The 16,670-nt window shown below is 37.2% G+C and overlaps 1 protein-coding gene across 3 annotated transcripts in view; it reads right to left on the bottom strand.

Annotated features, from left to right (window-relative positions):
* Window positions 1-1,809: 1,809 nt before the first annotated feature.
* The window catches only part of PPP3CC (protein phosphatase 3 catalytic subunit gamma), a 93,463-nt gene continuing 78,602 nt past the window's right edge, over window positions 1,810-16,670 (bottom strand). For 2 of the 3 annotated variants that reach the window (XM_028114349.2, XM_088020989.1), the window contains exons 11-14: window positions 9,799-9,880; window positions 9,082-9,179; window positions 3,477-3,506; window positions 1,810-2,343 (exon numbers count right to left, since the gene is read on the bottom strand). In XM_028114349.2, coding sequence (XP_027970150.1) covers window positions 2,117-2,343; window positions 3,477-3,506; window positions 9,082-9,179; window positions 9,799-9,880 — 437 coding nt within the window. In that variant the 3' untranslated portion in view covers window positions 1,810-2,116. The remainder of the gene's footprint in view (window positions 2,344-3,476; window positions 3,507-9,081; window positions 9,180-9,798; window positions 9,881-16,670) is intronic. The other variant, XM_088020990.1, reaches the window with a different exon arrangement.

Below are 16,670 nucleotides of genomic sequence, written 5' to 3'. Positions count from 1 at the left end.
GATGATCGAAGCCCTTAAGAGTGGTTTCTACCTGTGGATTATGTATGTACAACAGCCCCAGCTAGGGGAAAAGGAGAAAGAGATGGAGACTCCCATCCATCAGATTTGTCATGTGGACTGACCTTCATATTAGGTGAGATTTCCAAAACAGTGGTCCTTTCTAGAGTAGGACTGGGGAGGGAGGAGTGTGAGGCTATCCAGATGAAGAATTCCTTCTTTTCTGAGTATAAAAAAATGATGATCGGTAAAGATAACTACTCAAGACTTTGTTTCCCTCCTTTCATAGGTTTTATTCATAACCCAGTAAGAGGTCTTTTATCTCCTTCCCCCATATCCTTCCTATCATTTTTTATTGATAGAGCAATCCATGCCACCAGATTCCAAGCCCCAAAATGCTTTGATCTCTGTCATAAATTGGGAACTGTTAGCAAAAGGTATAGGAAAACAGAAATAGATGGGCTAAATCCTCATTCTTCTAGTGAAATTATGTGGGGTCTTTTTTTTTTCTCCATTTCTTTGAAAAAGGTTTTTGGTGTCCTTAAAGCTTACAACATAAAGCACTACTGTCAGAGATACCTGCTTCAATGCTGGACTCCTACATCCCAAATGATATTAAGAATTCTGCAAATAAGCACTTTGGTGTAGTATTGCCCACACATGCTGCAAAGTTGACCAATGAGTATTATGACATGGCACCTGTCACCAGACTAAACCAAAAACGGGAGCCCAAGGATCACTGAAATTTCTTTTCCTCACTGGTTGTTACTTGAAAAACTAAGAGAAGACTATTCAAACACTGTATCTGAACACTTGTTTTTGTATTCCAAAATATGCTGACAGAGACTGACATACAGTTCAACCTAATGAGTATTTAAAGATGGAGAAAACACCCCAGTAACTGATACAGAAAAAGTAAGTCCTCATCATCCAGTGCCCTTTAGCAAGACTTCCAATTCATAAGGGGATCATTCCACCCGAGTCAGTTTCCGTCACCCCAGTTGTTTTTTAAAACACTGACACAGAGAAACAGAAGGACAATGGGGAGAACAGACACAACAGCTGATGCAATCTCACAGGACATAAATACCCCTTACTATCAAAAGTTCTACAGAGGGCATTTATAAAATATTTAGAAATGCAGCTTCTTTTGCAGTTGGGTAAATCACCTGGACTTCAAAAATGAAAGCAAGGGCGCCTGGGTGGCTCAGTTGGTTAAGCCACTGCCTTCGGCTCAGGTCATGATCCTGGAGTCCCAGGATCGAGTCCCACATCGGGCTCCCGGCTCAGCGGGGAGTCTGCTTCTCCCTCGGACCCTCTTCCCTCTTGTGCTCTGTCTCTCATTCTCTCTCTCTCAAATAAATATATAAAATCTTTAGAAAAAAAAAATGAAAGCAAAAGGATCTGGGAAGAGTTAAGAAATCTCCGAAGTTCTAAGGGAAGTTTAAACCAATCACGCCCATGGTTGGAAGAAGAAATTTTGAGTAATTCTCAGAAAATTCCTCACTGCTTTTTATTTTGTCTTACTAGAACATATTAAAAAGAACTGAGAGTCCAGAAGAAAGTAGGTTATATGGAAAACATTCTCTTGGCCCTCAAATCACTGGGTTTGGGTTATTCACTTAGAAGTTCTACTCTAATCAAGTTTTCCATAAGAAGAGAAGTTTTAGCCACTGAAATCTGAGCAATCTTCTTCAATGGCACCCTGTAGAAAGAGAAAAGAAAACTACCCTCTTATGTTTGAAAAACTATTATTAGTCTGAAACGAAAGATATCACCTTCCAAAAGAAAGGAGAAAACTCGGCTGGCTAGTTCAAGTCAGAAACCCAGGGTGGAGGTTTCCAAGGCCCTTTTATTAGGGGAAGTTCCCCTTTGTAGCACAAGACTTCACATATGTATCAGACAATCAGATCAGTTCCTAAAAATTAGGAAAAAAAAAAAGGGAAAAACAAAACAGATGCACTTTTTATATATATTAAACATAAATTAAAAACAATTTATAAAATGGTCACCTTTCTTACAGCATAAATGCAGACTGAATTATGAATGCACCTCCAGGTTTAAGTTGTTAAAGTTGTTTTTGTTTTGTTTTCCAATAATAAATAAATAAAATTTGTTCTTAAGTTTTGGATCCACCTGTGCCACAGCAGGGCTCTGCATCATTACTGGCTCTTCTCCCCCTGTCGCTCCTGTGCGCAGTGTTGGGTTGTGCAGGGGCCACAAATTTCACTGGCCCATCGGGGTACTGGCTGTCTTTTCGGGGTGGCATCCGTTCGTTAATTCGGTCCAGACCTCGGGCTTCTTCAAAACTCCGGATCCTGTGCTGAAGCGAAAACCCTCTGATGGCTACAGGAAAACAGGAAAGGGAGGAGATCGATTAGACAGCAAAGCAACAAGCTTAAAGTTTTTTAGCAAACAGCAGCCTCCTACAGAAAACCATAGAAGGGTTGGAGCACATGTCTGGTGAAGGTAACGGGCAATATTTGACTTGAATCAGCCTCTTCTGAAGCTACTGCTTCCTTAAGGCCCATAGGGCAGTTGAAACTGTGAAAGTGATTTTCACAGAAGCTCAATACAATTAATCATGACAAAAGTATACCAGACAAATGGCTAACAAGTTTGTTCTGAACTTCAATACATTCGGGAAAGGGTTTCTTATGGGCCTGAAACATGCTTAATGTAAGACAAAAGGCAACACTAGAATAGAGCAAGTTAAACAGAGTAGTTAACTTTAGCACAAACACCATATTGACCACAAAAAAAGTAATAAAAGAGCTAATCTTTTTTGTTTAGAAGGACAGCTTTTTCTCTTGCACAACCAGGAGCTGAATGTAAGTTAAAAGACATCTAAAAAATAGCTTCCGGGTATCTTCCTTCTAATTGAACTTTTGTATCACCAAGGAAAGGCATTCCCATTTTGAACCACCTTACTTAACAAAAAAATTAATAACACAAGTTTATCAATTCCAATGATTTTCATCGTCAGATTCATAGGTGATCTGTTACTTGAAATTTGTTTTCATAGAAACAGAGATAATTTAGCTTGACTACCTTAGGGCAACCTCAGAAATGAATCAAACTAAATCCTAGTCTACTTTTGCCTCTGCTCTTGATATCCTTTAGAATCATTAGATAAAGAGGCTGACCTGTTTGGGTCTCTAGTAATCACACAGAAGTCACTTCTCTATGGAAGGGCTCCAAAATTAAACCATCTGATCCCTCATGACCAGCTGCTTAAGCTTCACCCATCGCATTAAAACTGACAGAGCCCAGAGAAGACTTTAGCTGTGGAGAGGGTCATTTAAATTAACACAAATACAGGACACAAAGGAAACACTTTGTGAGCATGCCTAGAAATATTTATTCCTTTTCTCACTGTTACACTTCTGGTGATGCAATAACAGAAGATTTCAAATGTTGACACTTTAAAACTAGTAGACAGACACATGATCACATCTATCATAGGAATATGGCCATACCTTCCCGGGCCTCTACCGCTTCTACTGTGGCTGTAAGAGGCAGGAGCAGTGGCATGCAAAAATGAAGACAGAGAAAGAGTGAGTAAACCAACAGCATTGCTGCCAGCACACACAACCCAGGCCCCCACTTCAGCCTATTCCCATCCATACTAAAAGTCAACTAGCTAGAGAAGCCAGGGTTATTGCGAAACACTCAACTGGGGGGAGATGTGAGGTGGGAGAGTTTCTAATACTTTTAACATTTCGGGTGGCATGGGAACCTTTTTAGCTAATAGCATCTGTAGCTAAGACAATGGGTCAGTCAAGCTGACTATAAGAAACCAAGAGTTATATTGCTTTCCTAGTTTTTAAATAGCCAGCTGCTCTTTGACATTCACATATCAAAATAACTTGAGTCAAATAATTTAACATTACAACTGTTCTTTAGTTTCTAACAGCTCAGAGGGTATTAAATGAGCTGTTGCTGGGTCCTATACAAAATAGTTACTTAAAACTACTTCTTACTGCTCTTAAGCAATTTATGTGGGGTCCAACTGTCCTTTTTAATTACTTAATAAAAAAAAGAATGACCTTTGAATAACAGACTAGCATTTGGAAGGAGAGACATGGGTTTTAAGTGAGTGGTTATTTCTTGTCCAGGGTGGAGTACTAAACTGGCAAAGACATAAAACTACTCAATACCAGATACAAATTCCTGTACCATCTGGGATTAGAGATCTAGCAGAAGCTGCTATCTCCAACCCATACGGCTTCCATTCACTGTGCAGGAGAGCAGACCAATTACTAAGACGGCCTTCTCCTTCAGTGATGGAAAAGGAAGTAATTTAAAAATTAGTGCCAACAGGTAAACGTCCTTGCATCATCTTTTTAAAGTAGTAAAAACCCTAATACATGAAAAGGTTACAGGTTGTAGCAAGAAAGATCTTATTAGAAGAACCCTCTCAGTTCCTCCAGTACTGATTTTTTACAAGAAGTCAGGGAAAAATAATGAACAGGACAGTTTACTGTTCTTGAGGTTTTGTGTATCAGTAAGAGAGGAGAAACTGGAAGAACTAACAGTTAACTTTCTATCACAGTGTGAAAAATGGAACCTTGGAATCAACTTATCAAGTGCTTAAATTTGTCAACCATCTGTAGGCCTGTGGTAAGGCAATGTCACACCCTCTCTAATCACCTCAAATAGAACAAATAAACGTTCACAAGAAAACGAAGTGCCTTCAAACAGTACATCACTGCTGCTGTTACAAAGTTGAAGAACAAAGCATAGCCTGAAATTGTATACAGGTTGTTGGTCTGATTAGAGTTTAAATGCTATGTGGTAAAATGTGTACAAGTATTACACTGTTTTGGGTCCTTCTAGAATTGCTTTTTTGCACCAGGTATTAAGATACCAGCCTGAATTAAGGGGCATTATACATAAGAAACAGTCACAAAAAACTGAGAAACTGGTTTATTTATTTATATTTAATTTATGCTTATATATATTTATTTTTATTATATTCTTGACTGAAATATAATTCACATACCATAAAATTCACTTGTTTAAAGTGTTCAATTCAATGATTTAATATAGAGTTGTACAACCATCACCACAATCTATGGTTAGAACATTTTCATCACCCCCAAAAGAATGCTATTTACTTCCCTCATTCCTTTCCCTTAATCCTAGAGCCAACCAATGCCTGGTCTGGAAATTTCATATAAATGGAATTACAGGGTTTCTGATTTTAGTGACTGACTTCTTTCACTTAGCATTTTTTTTTTAAGATTTTATTTATTTATTTGACAGAGAGATTCACAGTGAGAAAGGGAACACAAGCAGGGGGAGTGGGAGAGGGAGAAGCAGGCTTATGGCTGAGCAGGGAGCCCGACGTGGGGCTCGATCCCAGGACCCTGGGATCACGACCTGAGCCGAAGGCAGACACCTAATGACTGAGCTACCCAGGCGCCCCTCACTTAGCATGTTTTTAAGGTTTAGTCACGTTGAAGCATGTACCAGTACTTCATTCCTTTTTATGACTGAATAGTATGCTACTGTGTGAAGAGCCACCTCATCAGGTGATGGATGTCTGAGCCATTTCCACTTTTTGGCTCTAATGAAAAATGCTGCTGTGGATATCTGTGTTCAAGTCTTTGTGTGGATACGTTCTCATTTTTCTGGGGTGTATAGCTGCAAGTGGAACAGCTGGTCATAAGGTCAACTGCACGTTTAATCATCTAAGGAACTGCCATATTGGTTTCCAAAGTACTGTACCATTTCACATTTCCACCAGCAGAGTATGAGGGTCCCAATTTCTCCACATTCTCACCAATACTTGCTACTATCTGTGTGATCACAGCCATCCCAGTGGGTGTGAAGTGTTATTGTGGTTTGGATCTGTATTTCCTTAATGTCTAATGATGTTGAGCAAATTTTCCCATGCTTAGGGCCACTTGTATGTCTTTGGAAAAATGTCTATTCAACTTTTTTACCCATTTTTTAATTGGATTGTCTTTTTATTATTCAATTATAAGAGTTCTATTTTCTAGATACCAGTTCCTTATCCAACGTATGATTTGTAAATATTTCCACCCATCCTATGGGTTGGGTTGTCTTTTCACTTTCTTGATGATGGTTCCATTTGCAGCACAATGTTAATTTTGATGTAGTCCAACTTATAACTGATTTGTTTTTTATTTTATGGTCTTTGTGAATCTTGTTCAGTTCTTGGCAGTCCTCTTTATTTCGGTACTAGGAAGCTTGGGAGTAAAATTTGTGGCTGTCTATTGGCTTTTTGTTTGTTTTCCTTTGTGCTCCAAATTCCAAGCATATTTATTTTACTTCAATGTGTTATATGTATACTGTAACTTATTCAAATCCCTCTTGGAACAAGGTAAGACATAAATGAATATATGCTATAAGGCCATATGGGATATTGTTGGTTGAAAGTTTTCCAAGTAAAGTTAAAGGAACAATAAAAGGTCTTTTTTAGCTAATGCTCCACTTTGCCAATGAACCTGTAGAACTGAGACTCTGATGGGAAAACGACAAATAAACTCAGTTTCTGTCAATCAATAAGAGACATAAGAAGCTCTAAAAAGCTAGCTTCAACTTAGTTTTGTTCTTAGGCATTCCTGAAGACGTCTATCAATTTCAAAAGCATCAATAAAAAATCCTATTTGATTAAAACACTCATATTCCAATTAGGAATGAAGAGAAACTATATACTTGGGACTGAGAACAAAAGGCAGACCAAAGACTACAAATAAACAAATCTCCAAATAGCACATCCATACAATTCTCCTCGTTATTCATCCCAGATCTGCTCTTTCAAGGTCCAGATTGAAACAACAACTCTGTGGATCAGCAAGTTTCCAAAACTTTTCAAGTAAGGTGTAGAAGACTTTCCCTTTTTCTTCACCCATGGTGTTTCCTACTAATTGCAACCTGCCTCGTCAGAAGTACTCTCAGAGTAGCTCACATGACTAATTACCAAAGTAATGGAGGGAAGTATTTTGCTTACAAGAAACTATACATTTATTTGAGAGAGAAAAATTCAAACTGAAATAGTTTACTGATCCTTTCCATGAAACTAAAGAAATTAAGAAAATTAGTTATGTACTTCAAGGAGAAAATGTTCTTTCCTCCTTCTAAATAGTTAAACTCTAATATTCCATATTCTAATTCTAATTCTAATCAATATTCTAATATTAATTTGAAAGAGAAGGAGGAATTCAATCCTACATAATGAAAGGGGGAAAAAAAGGCTTATTCCTATTAATGAATATCAGTGGACTTACCACAAAAAGCAAAGGATTCCTATAAGTAATGGGATGACAAGAAAAAAGAAGAACTTAAATAGAAACAATTTAACAAACAAGGGGGCAAAAAAACAGTGAAACTCTATGTTAATGCTTCAGCTGTTTTTGTGCCTAGAATTAGTCATCTTGCTTGACCAGATCTACATCTATTCTGACAAACATCAATCTTTTCATTCCAGGGTTCCATAAAGCCCTCTCCTTACAAGCTGGCATCCATGCGCTTTTTAGAACTGACACTCTGACTGGATAGGTGACTGTGGCACTGGAGTAGGATATGGCTCGCAGGCAGAGGCAAACACCCTCTCTGAGAAATTCTAACACCCCAAAATAAAACAGGCATAAGGATGCCTGGGTGGCTCAGTCGGTTAAGTGTCCAACTCTTGATTTCAGCTTGGGCCATGATCTCAGGGTTGTGAAATTGAGCCCCGTGTGGGCTCTGCATTCAGCAGGGAGTCTGCTTGAGATTCTCTTTCTCCCTCGCCCCCCTCTCGAGCGCTCTCTTTCTAAAATAAATAAATCTTAAAAAAAAAAAACACCATACCTAAGTGAGACATATCATGTGCACAAATCTAAAGTGCACAGCTCTATACATTTTTGTGTATGAATACACTTGTGTAACTACTACCCAGATAGTGATATAGAACATCGCCACTACTCCAGAAGTCCCCTCTGCTCCTTCTGTGTCATTATTCTCCCACCAGAGGAAGTGCCATTCTGACTCCTATTACTGTTTGGCTAGTTTGCCTATTCTTGAACATCCTATAAATCAGACAGTCTGTGCCCTTTTGTGCCTAGCTTTTTTAGTTTACCATAATATTTGTGAGATTCAACCATGTCTTTGCATGTGTTCATAGTGTTATTTTTTCACTGCTGTGTAGCATTCCATTGTAGAAACAGAACACATTTATCTACTCTACTATTGATGAACATTTGGGTTTTTTCCTGTTTGGGGCTATTACGAATAAAGCTACGGTAAATATTGTTATGCAAATCTTTTGGTGGACATATGCATTTATTTTTCTTTGATATACCAGGGCTGGGATTGCTGGGTTATGGGGTAGGATATATGTTTTGTTTAACTGCCCAAGAGTTTTTCAAAGTGGTTGAACCAATTTACATGCCCACCAGCAATGTATCCAGTTCTATTCTCCATAAATTCACCAACACTTGATATTGTTAGACTTTCTAATTTTAGCCATGCTGGTGAATATGTAGTGTATTTCACTGTGGTTTTAATGTCTGTTTCCCAGATGAGTAACTACATTAAGCATCTTTTCATATGCTCATTGGCCATTTTGATACCCTCTTTTGTGAAGTGCCTATTAAAATATATTGACCATTAAAAAAATTGGTGTTTTTCTTATTGAGTTTATAGTTCTTTATAGATTCTGAATTTAAGCCCTTTGTCTGACATATGTATTACAAAAAATCTTCCCTCAGTTAATGGCTTGGCTTTTCCCTTTCCTAAATGTGTATTTTTAGAAATTCTTAGTTTTAATGAAATTTAATTAACTGATTTTTTTTTCTTTTAAGATTAGTACTTTTTATGTCCTAAGGACTCTATCTACTCTAATACTCTCCATACTTTTTTGGGTAAGTTTTATTTTTTCTTTTACATTTAAGTTATAATTAATTTTAAATTAATTTTTGTATATAGAGAGAAGAGTTAAGATTCACTTTCCCCCACATGGACATCTAATTGCTCTAGTATCATTTATTGAAAAAAGCCCTAATTTTAAATTTTATGTTGACTGCTGGGTAATGGGAGCACACCTTCCATGAAAGGAGTATTTCTCATACTCACCTGTCTCAATAGTCTGCTTTCCTCCTGAGAGGACACCTAGAGGGAGTGTCCCTGTTGGAGTCAGGCCCTTGAGAGTCAGCACACTCTCACTCTCTTCCCTGCAAAGGAAGGTGAAAGCCCTGCATTAATGCCAGGGTGTCTACCGCTCAGCAGTTCAAAGGCACTAGATGGGAAGTTAAGAAAAGACGCACAGAGATGGAGGTAAGGTTCTCCTTCTTCCTACCCCTCCCCTGACCCAATGAAAGAGATGTTTTCTGAAAGTATTCCAATTTTAAACCAGCAGATCTTGTTTTTCAATTAGAGTTACTTAATAGCCAGGTACTGTTCTAATGCTTCCATTATATCACCCCATTTAATCCTAGTAACTGTGTAAGGCAGGTCTTGTTATTATCATGCTTTTACAGACAAGGAAACTGAGGCTCAAAATCATACAGCTAAGAGGTCGAGCCAGGATGTGAACACAGGCAATCTGGCTCCAGAATCCACACTAAATCACTCCATTCACTACATCTAAGCTTGTACCAAATGAATGTGTGCCAAAACATTTCTAGTCACTTTAACATATAGGTCAGATTCAATGTGCACTCAGCTCTGACTCTGAAGACCTATCCAATCATACAAACTCCAATTCTAAAAAAAAAAACTGTTCTGAAATCAACTTCTAATTTTCTGTCAAAATGCTTTGATCCCACACTGTAATGACAGATTTATCCTTACCGCAGAATTGAAAAGACCCGTGCCATCTTCCCAATGGCTCTGATTTTATTCTTGATGATCTCCTTTCGAACTGTAGTGCCTCCTTCAGGAATACAAAGAATCAGTGAGTTAGAAGAATGTGTTAACTAGTTAGTTGTTAAAAATGCAGGATGAAGTATCTTTCTAAGTTAAAGAAATTGTTATTTTAAAAAAAGAAATCAAGGTCTAAGCTTGTTTAGACAAAGAAAAATCCCAGCAAGTTCTAAGAAGCAAGAGAAAAAACAACCCAGAAGAGGGGAAAAACAAGATGAAAAAAAATGGAGGTGGTCACAACAAAGACAGACTGGACAGACCTACTAGAGGTGGGAACTTATTTGTGGTTCTGAAATACAGAGCACAGTGAAGAATGAAACATACATGTGTCAACAAAGACAGTCGCTACAGCAAAGATCTCTTCTGAGAATGCTGTGGGCCACCTCAGAATGCGGGGTTTGGCCTGCCAAATGGCAAGTGATGATTCACCCAGTTGTCTTCTGTGGGCAAACACAATATAGAGCTAGCTCTCCTCAACTTAGTGAGGGCTGCTTTCATTCCATAATCCTCACTTACTCACAAACCAGTGAGTTACTTCCTACCATCGACAACTGTGCAATATAAATTATGATGGTGGTAAAGGTCTTTATAAAACAACACCAAAAATGTTACCACAACATTGTATGGCCTTTTCTCATCTAAGATCCAGGGAACAGCTCACACATGAGAAGCCAAGGTCCAGGCATGCACCAGGTGACCACACTCAAAAGTCAGAAAGAGAAACGTGGCCTCTCCTTCCTCACCCCTCCAGCTCTCAATATCCTGCAGAATTATACAGCAGGTGCAAAGAAAACATTTATACTAAAACAGAAAGGGGGGATGGAGAGCCTGTCTGAATCACTCAACTACAACTGAAAAGGTCTAATAAAATTAATAGGCTGTGGTGGGACAGATGGCGAGTATTAAGCTCTTAGCACATTTTAGTCGGATACCTTTCCGATAGCTTGAAATGTAGTGATCTTCAGGGAGAAGAGACACCAAGAAACAAGGAGATGAAGATAGAAATATGGGAAGAGAAATTTAGGTTGACATGGAAGAGAGAAAAAAAATCAAAGTGAAATGCAATGAGAGAAGCAGGCTACTACTATCTTTTATCAGCTCAGAAGAGACATCTTTGGTAGCATGATAGAGTATTAAATTACAGATTTTTTGTCAGCAGTTTTTCCATTTCTTAAAAGTTTATAGTTTAACATTAATTCACATCTATTGTCATCCAAAACACCCTATCCCCACAAGTCATGCAAATAATATTGGACAAAGAAAAAGATTTTATTTGGGAAACAAATGACGCTGAAAACAGGGAACAAAAACAAAGGGCAAAATGAACAGCCTACAAGTCTCTTAATAAAGCCTATGTTTTTGTTTAATGGAGTCACTATCTTCCTGTTTCTTTTTGGAGATACTATAGTCTTTCCCTTTTTCAGTTTTATATTTTCTTCAGAATCTCAAGTTCATTCACATTGCTTTTTGCTGTTTGTGTTGTTGATTCTCTTCGAGACTTTCCTGAGGTGGCTGGTAATCCTTGGTGTCTGCTTGTGATTGAGAATGGGGGCCTAAAATGCTCTCCAAGTTGCCGGGTGGACCGCTGACTAGCAGCTTTACAGGTAGTGATGGGGTCGGGGGGCTTTGTGAGGGAGTTCTCTATATCAGTATTGAGGATGCATATGGCCACTCAATTCACCTGTTTCGGGCAAGGTATTGATGCCCTCAGTTGTATTCTTAAGGCAGAAATTCTTTTAGTTTACACTTTTTTTGGAGATTAGCCTCCAGACCTAGAGAAGAGGCAGTTGCCCAGTGGCAACTAGGGCTGTAACTGCTTTACAAACAGCTTCCACCTAGTCTTATTTTAGCTCAGTGACCATCTCCCTCCTCCCCCCAACCCACAGTCCCCAATTCTAGAAACTGCTACTACCAATTCCTTTGCTTTTTGAGAATTCTGTGCTGGAACTCAGCATTCACCACTACTTTAGGTTTCCTGAATCAACCAAGTGAGGAACATTAATTTGTTTTCCAGCTTCTAAAAGTTCCTGTAAAAATCTCCACATTTTTGTAGGTTTGTAACTTTTAAACTTTTTTATTGTTAAGTATGAGAAACATAAAGAGAAGTACACAATAGAAATGTATAATGTCTCTCTGTTCCCAAAGAAAATCATTCTCTTGACCTTTACTGAAATCACTTTCTTGCTGTTCTTTATAGTTTTACCATGTAAGCATGTGTGGATCCACAAGCACTATGGTCTTCATTGTTTTTGAACTTTAGGTAACTGGAACAATCAAATATGTATTTTTGTGTCTGGTTTCTTTTGCTCAACATAGTGTTTGTAAGAGTGATTTGTGTTTTGCCTGTTGTAGTTCACTGTCATTGTATACAATTCCACTATGAACACATATGCCATAATTTATCCTTTTTACTGTCAGTGGTCATTTGGTCTGATTCCAATTTTTAGCTATTGTGAATTTGACTGCTATGACTATTCCTATGCATTTTTCTTTGCTGCTATTTTTGTGAAGTATATTACTAGAATTAGAATGCTCAGTTATTATGTAGATGTTCAACTTTGGACAACAGTGTGGCATTATCTACTAAAGTGGACGTACTAATTTATACTTCAGTGTATGAGCATTCCTGTTGCTACACATCCAGGCCAGCTCTTGGTGTTCTCGTTAATTCATCTTTAATTTTAGCCAATCTGGTGGGCGTATAGAATGATCCACTGTGGTTTTAATTTGCATTTCCACAATTACTAATGTGAATGAATATCTTGTCATATCTTTACAGGCCATTTTGATATTCTCTTTTCTGAAGTGCTTGTTCAAGTCTCATCTAACTGACCTGCAGTTCTTTATATATTCTGCAAGTGAGCCCTTTGTGAGCAAATATGCTCTCCCACTCTGTTCCTTGTCTTTTCACACTCTTAATAGGGTCTTTTGATAAATACAAGTTCTTATTTTAACATAGTCCAACTTATTAATAGTTTCCTGTATGGTAAGTGCTTTTTGTGTCTTGGCTAAGAAATTGTTCTCTACCCCAAGGTCATGAAAATATTCTATGTTATAAATTCTAGAAGCTTTTACTGTTTTACCTTTCATATTTGAATATATTAATCCATCTGGAAATTATTTTGGGGTTTGAAATGATACGGGTCAGGTTTAATTTTTTCTCAGATATCCCCAAATCACTTATTAAAAATACCATCATTTTCCTACTACTCCTGGCAGTGCCACCTCTGATGTAAATCAAGTGTCCACATATGTTGTAATGTGTCGGGATTCTCTGTTCTGTTTCAGTGCTCATCTGTTCTTGCACTACTAATTCTAATTACTCTAGCTTTATAGTAAATCTTGATATAAAGAACAAGTCCTCCCACCCTGTTTCTCTTCAAGACTTAAGCTATTTCCATATTAATTTTGTAACCTTTCCTTAGCATTTTCATACAAATTTTAGAATCTATCCTCAGCATTTCCATATGAATTTTAGAATCGAATAGGCTGTTAATACTTGACTTTGTACTGAATCCATAGATCAATCTGGGAATGATTGAGATCTTTACAATATTGAGTTTTTAAAAAAATCAATGAACATTTTATTTCTTTCCATTTATTTATATTTCCTTTAATTTCTCTAATAATGCTTCATAGTTTGTTGCTTAGAGGTACCACACACCACTTGTTAGATTTATTGTTAGGGATGATATTGTAAATGGCATCTTAATTAAGATTTCATTCTGTTGCTGGTAATAGAAATACAAAGGGTTTTTGCTTATTGACTTTGTATCCAGCAGCTCAGCTACATGCACTTGTTGATTTTAACAATCTATGGATTCTTCTAAATTTTCTCTGCACACAATCATATCACTTAGTTGTGTTTCTCTCTTTCCAATCTTTACACCATATGTTGCTTTTTTTCCTGCCTTATTGTATTGGGTGCAACTTCTAATATGATATTGTATAGAGGTATTGATAACTGGTATCCTTGTTTGTTCCCAATCACTAAGGAGAGCTTTCAACATTTTGCCATATGATGTTTGCAGCAGGGTTTTATAGCTATGTTTGTTAAAGAATTTCTTTCTAAGCTGAATTTAAGGAATCTATTGCAAAAGAAGGATGAATTTTACCTAATGTTGCTTCTACATTTACTAAGATGTGATTTTTCTTCTTTTTAATGCAGTGAATTATACTGTTTTAAATAAAATTCTATTTTAGAACAGTTTTAGATGTTCAGCAAAGTTGTGAAGTCACTATAGAGTTCGCATTCACCCCTCACCCAGTTCCCACTATTACTAAGATCTTAGGGGCACCTGGATGGCTCAGTCGTTAAGCAGCTGCCTTTGGCTCATGTTATGATCCCAGGGTTCTGGGATTGAACCCCGCGTCGGGCTCCCTGCTTCTCCCTCTGCCTGCTGCTTCCCCTACTTGTGCTCTCTGTCCAATAAATAAATAAAATCTTAAAAACAAAGAAAAAAGATCTTACATTACTATATACTGATTGAATTTTGAATGCCAAATCTTCCAAAATTTCTGGAATAAATCTACTTGGTTGGGAGACATAATTCTTTTATGTATATTGCTAGTTTCAATTTGTTGATGTTTTGTTTAGGATTATTGTATTTATATTCATGTCCTTTCACATTTTAGTATCATAGTTATACTAGCCTCACTAAATGAGCTGGGGAGCATTTCTTCTTTTTTATTCTCAGGAGGATTTGTGTAAGATTAGTGTTGTTTCTTTTTTAAAAAACTTTAAATAGTTTATTATTATTATTATTTATTTATTTGACATAGAGAGAGAGAGAGCACAAGTAGGCAGAGCGGAAGGCAGAGGGAGAGGGAGAAGTAGGCTCCCCGCGGAGCAGAGAGCCCAATGCGGGACTCAATCCCAGTACCCTGGGATCATCACCTGAGCCAAAGGCAGACGTTTAACTGACTGAGCCACCCAGGTGCCCATGTTGTTTCTTTCTTAAATATTTGGTAAATCTGTTGGTGAAGTTATCTTTACCTGGCATTTTCTTCATAGAAAAATTTTAAATTACAGATCCTATTTCTTGGTAGGAATGTAATTATTAAGATTTTCTATATTGTGTCAGTTTGAATAAGTTACATTTTTCAGGAAATCTGTCCATTTCACCTAAGTTTTAAAATTCATTCTCATTATTCTCTTAATGTCTATAGGGTCTGATGTCTCCATTTTTCAGTACTACCATTGGTTACTTTTGTCTTATCTTGTTTATTTGGAAGTCTTACCAGGGATTTATCAATTTTATTAGTCTTTTAAAAGAGCACATTTTGGTATTACTACTTCTGTATTTTTTTTCCTATTTTATAACTAATATTCTTAATGTTTTATTTCATTTCTTCTATTTTCTTTGGGTTTAAAGTACTATCTGTCCTTTTGTTCATGGAAATTGCAATTTCATGACCTGAGCCAAAATCACAAGTCAGATGCTTAACAGACTGAGCCACCCAGGTGCCCCAAGTGTCCAAAAATACGAGGATGTTCTAGATTATCTTTTTTTAAAGATTTTATTTATTTATTTGACAGAGAGAGACACAGTGAGAGAGGGAACACAAGCAGGGGGAGAGGGAGAGGGAGAAGCAGGCTTCCTGCTGAGCGGGGAGCCCGATGTGGAGCTCAATCCCAGGGCCCTGGGATCATGACCTGAGCCGAAGGCAGATGCTTAACAACTGAGCCACCCAGGCGCCCCTAGATCATCTTTTTGTTACTGTATTATCTGCATATAGTTAAAGAACATAGTCATTACGATTTTAAATACTTTGACATCTGAAACTTGCTTTTAGCTCAGTACGTGGTCAATTTTTGTAAATGTTATATGTGTTTATTTTTTTTTTAAGATTTTATTTATTTATTTGAGAGAGAGAGAATGAGAGATAGAGAGCACGAGAGGGAAGAGGGTCAGAGGGAGAAGCAGACTCCCTGCTGAGCAGGGAGCCCGATGTGGGACTCGATCCCGGGACTCCAGGATCATGACCTGAGCCGAAGGCAGTCGCTTAACCAACTGAGCCACCCAGGCGCCCAATGTTATATGTGTTTAAAAAGGTGTATTCAGCACCTGTTGGATGCAGTGTTCTTTGTATGTCCATTAGGTCAAGTTCATTAATTACATTGTAATTTTCTACAATCTTCCTAATTTTGTTGGTCTGCTTGTTCCCTCAATTACTGAGAGATATTTGTTAAATTCTCCCACCATCATTGTGAATATTTTGACTTCTCATTGTACTTGTTATTTTTTATTTTACATATTATGAAGCCATATTATTAATTGCATACACACATAAAATTGTTACATCTTATGTTTTAGTTTCTACTTCATGTAATATTTATCTAAAACAACTTTTCTCTGGTTGGTGTTTGCGTTATATATTTATTTTTCTCCTTTTACTTACAAACTTTCAGTATCCTTATGCTGTGATCTGTCTCTTATAAAACATAAAGCTAAAAAAAAAAATCCTAGACAATTTGTCTTTTAAACAATAACATTTAATAAAATTTCTGAAATATTTATCATAATTTAATCTATTTGTCTTATTGTTATATGTACCTTCCTTCCTTTCTTGCCTTCTTGTGGGTTATTTTTTATCATTCCATTTTTTTCCTATAATTTAAAAGTTAAATACTTTAAAAAACCCTCTTTTCTTGAAGGTTACTCTAGATCACAACACGTATCTCTTACTTACCAAAATATAATATTGGTTTTTTTCCCTTTTTTTTAAGTTTATTTACTTAAGTAATCGCTACACCCAACCTGGTGCTTCAACTTATAACCCCAAGATCAAGAGTCACA

The sequence above is a fragment of the Eumetopias jubatus genome, unplaced genomic scaffold, assembly GCF_037043125.1.
Source record: "Eumetopias jubatus isolate StellerSeaLion01/CBP00866 unplaced genomic scaffold, mEumJub1_p1.0 scaffold_2, whole genome shotgun sequence".
Lineage (NCBI taxonomy): Eukaryota > Metazoa > Chordata > Mammalia > Carnivora > Otariidae > Eumetopias > Eumetopias jubatus.
The sequence above is the reverse complement of the archived record's forward strand: the minus strand, read 5'-3'. Positions and strand labels throughout refer to the sequence as shown.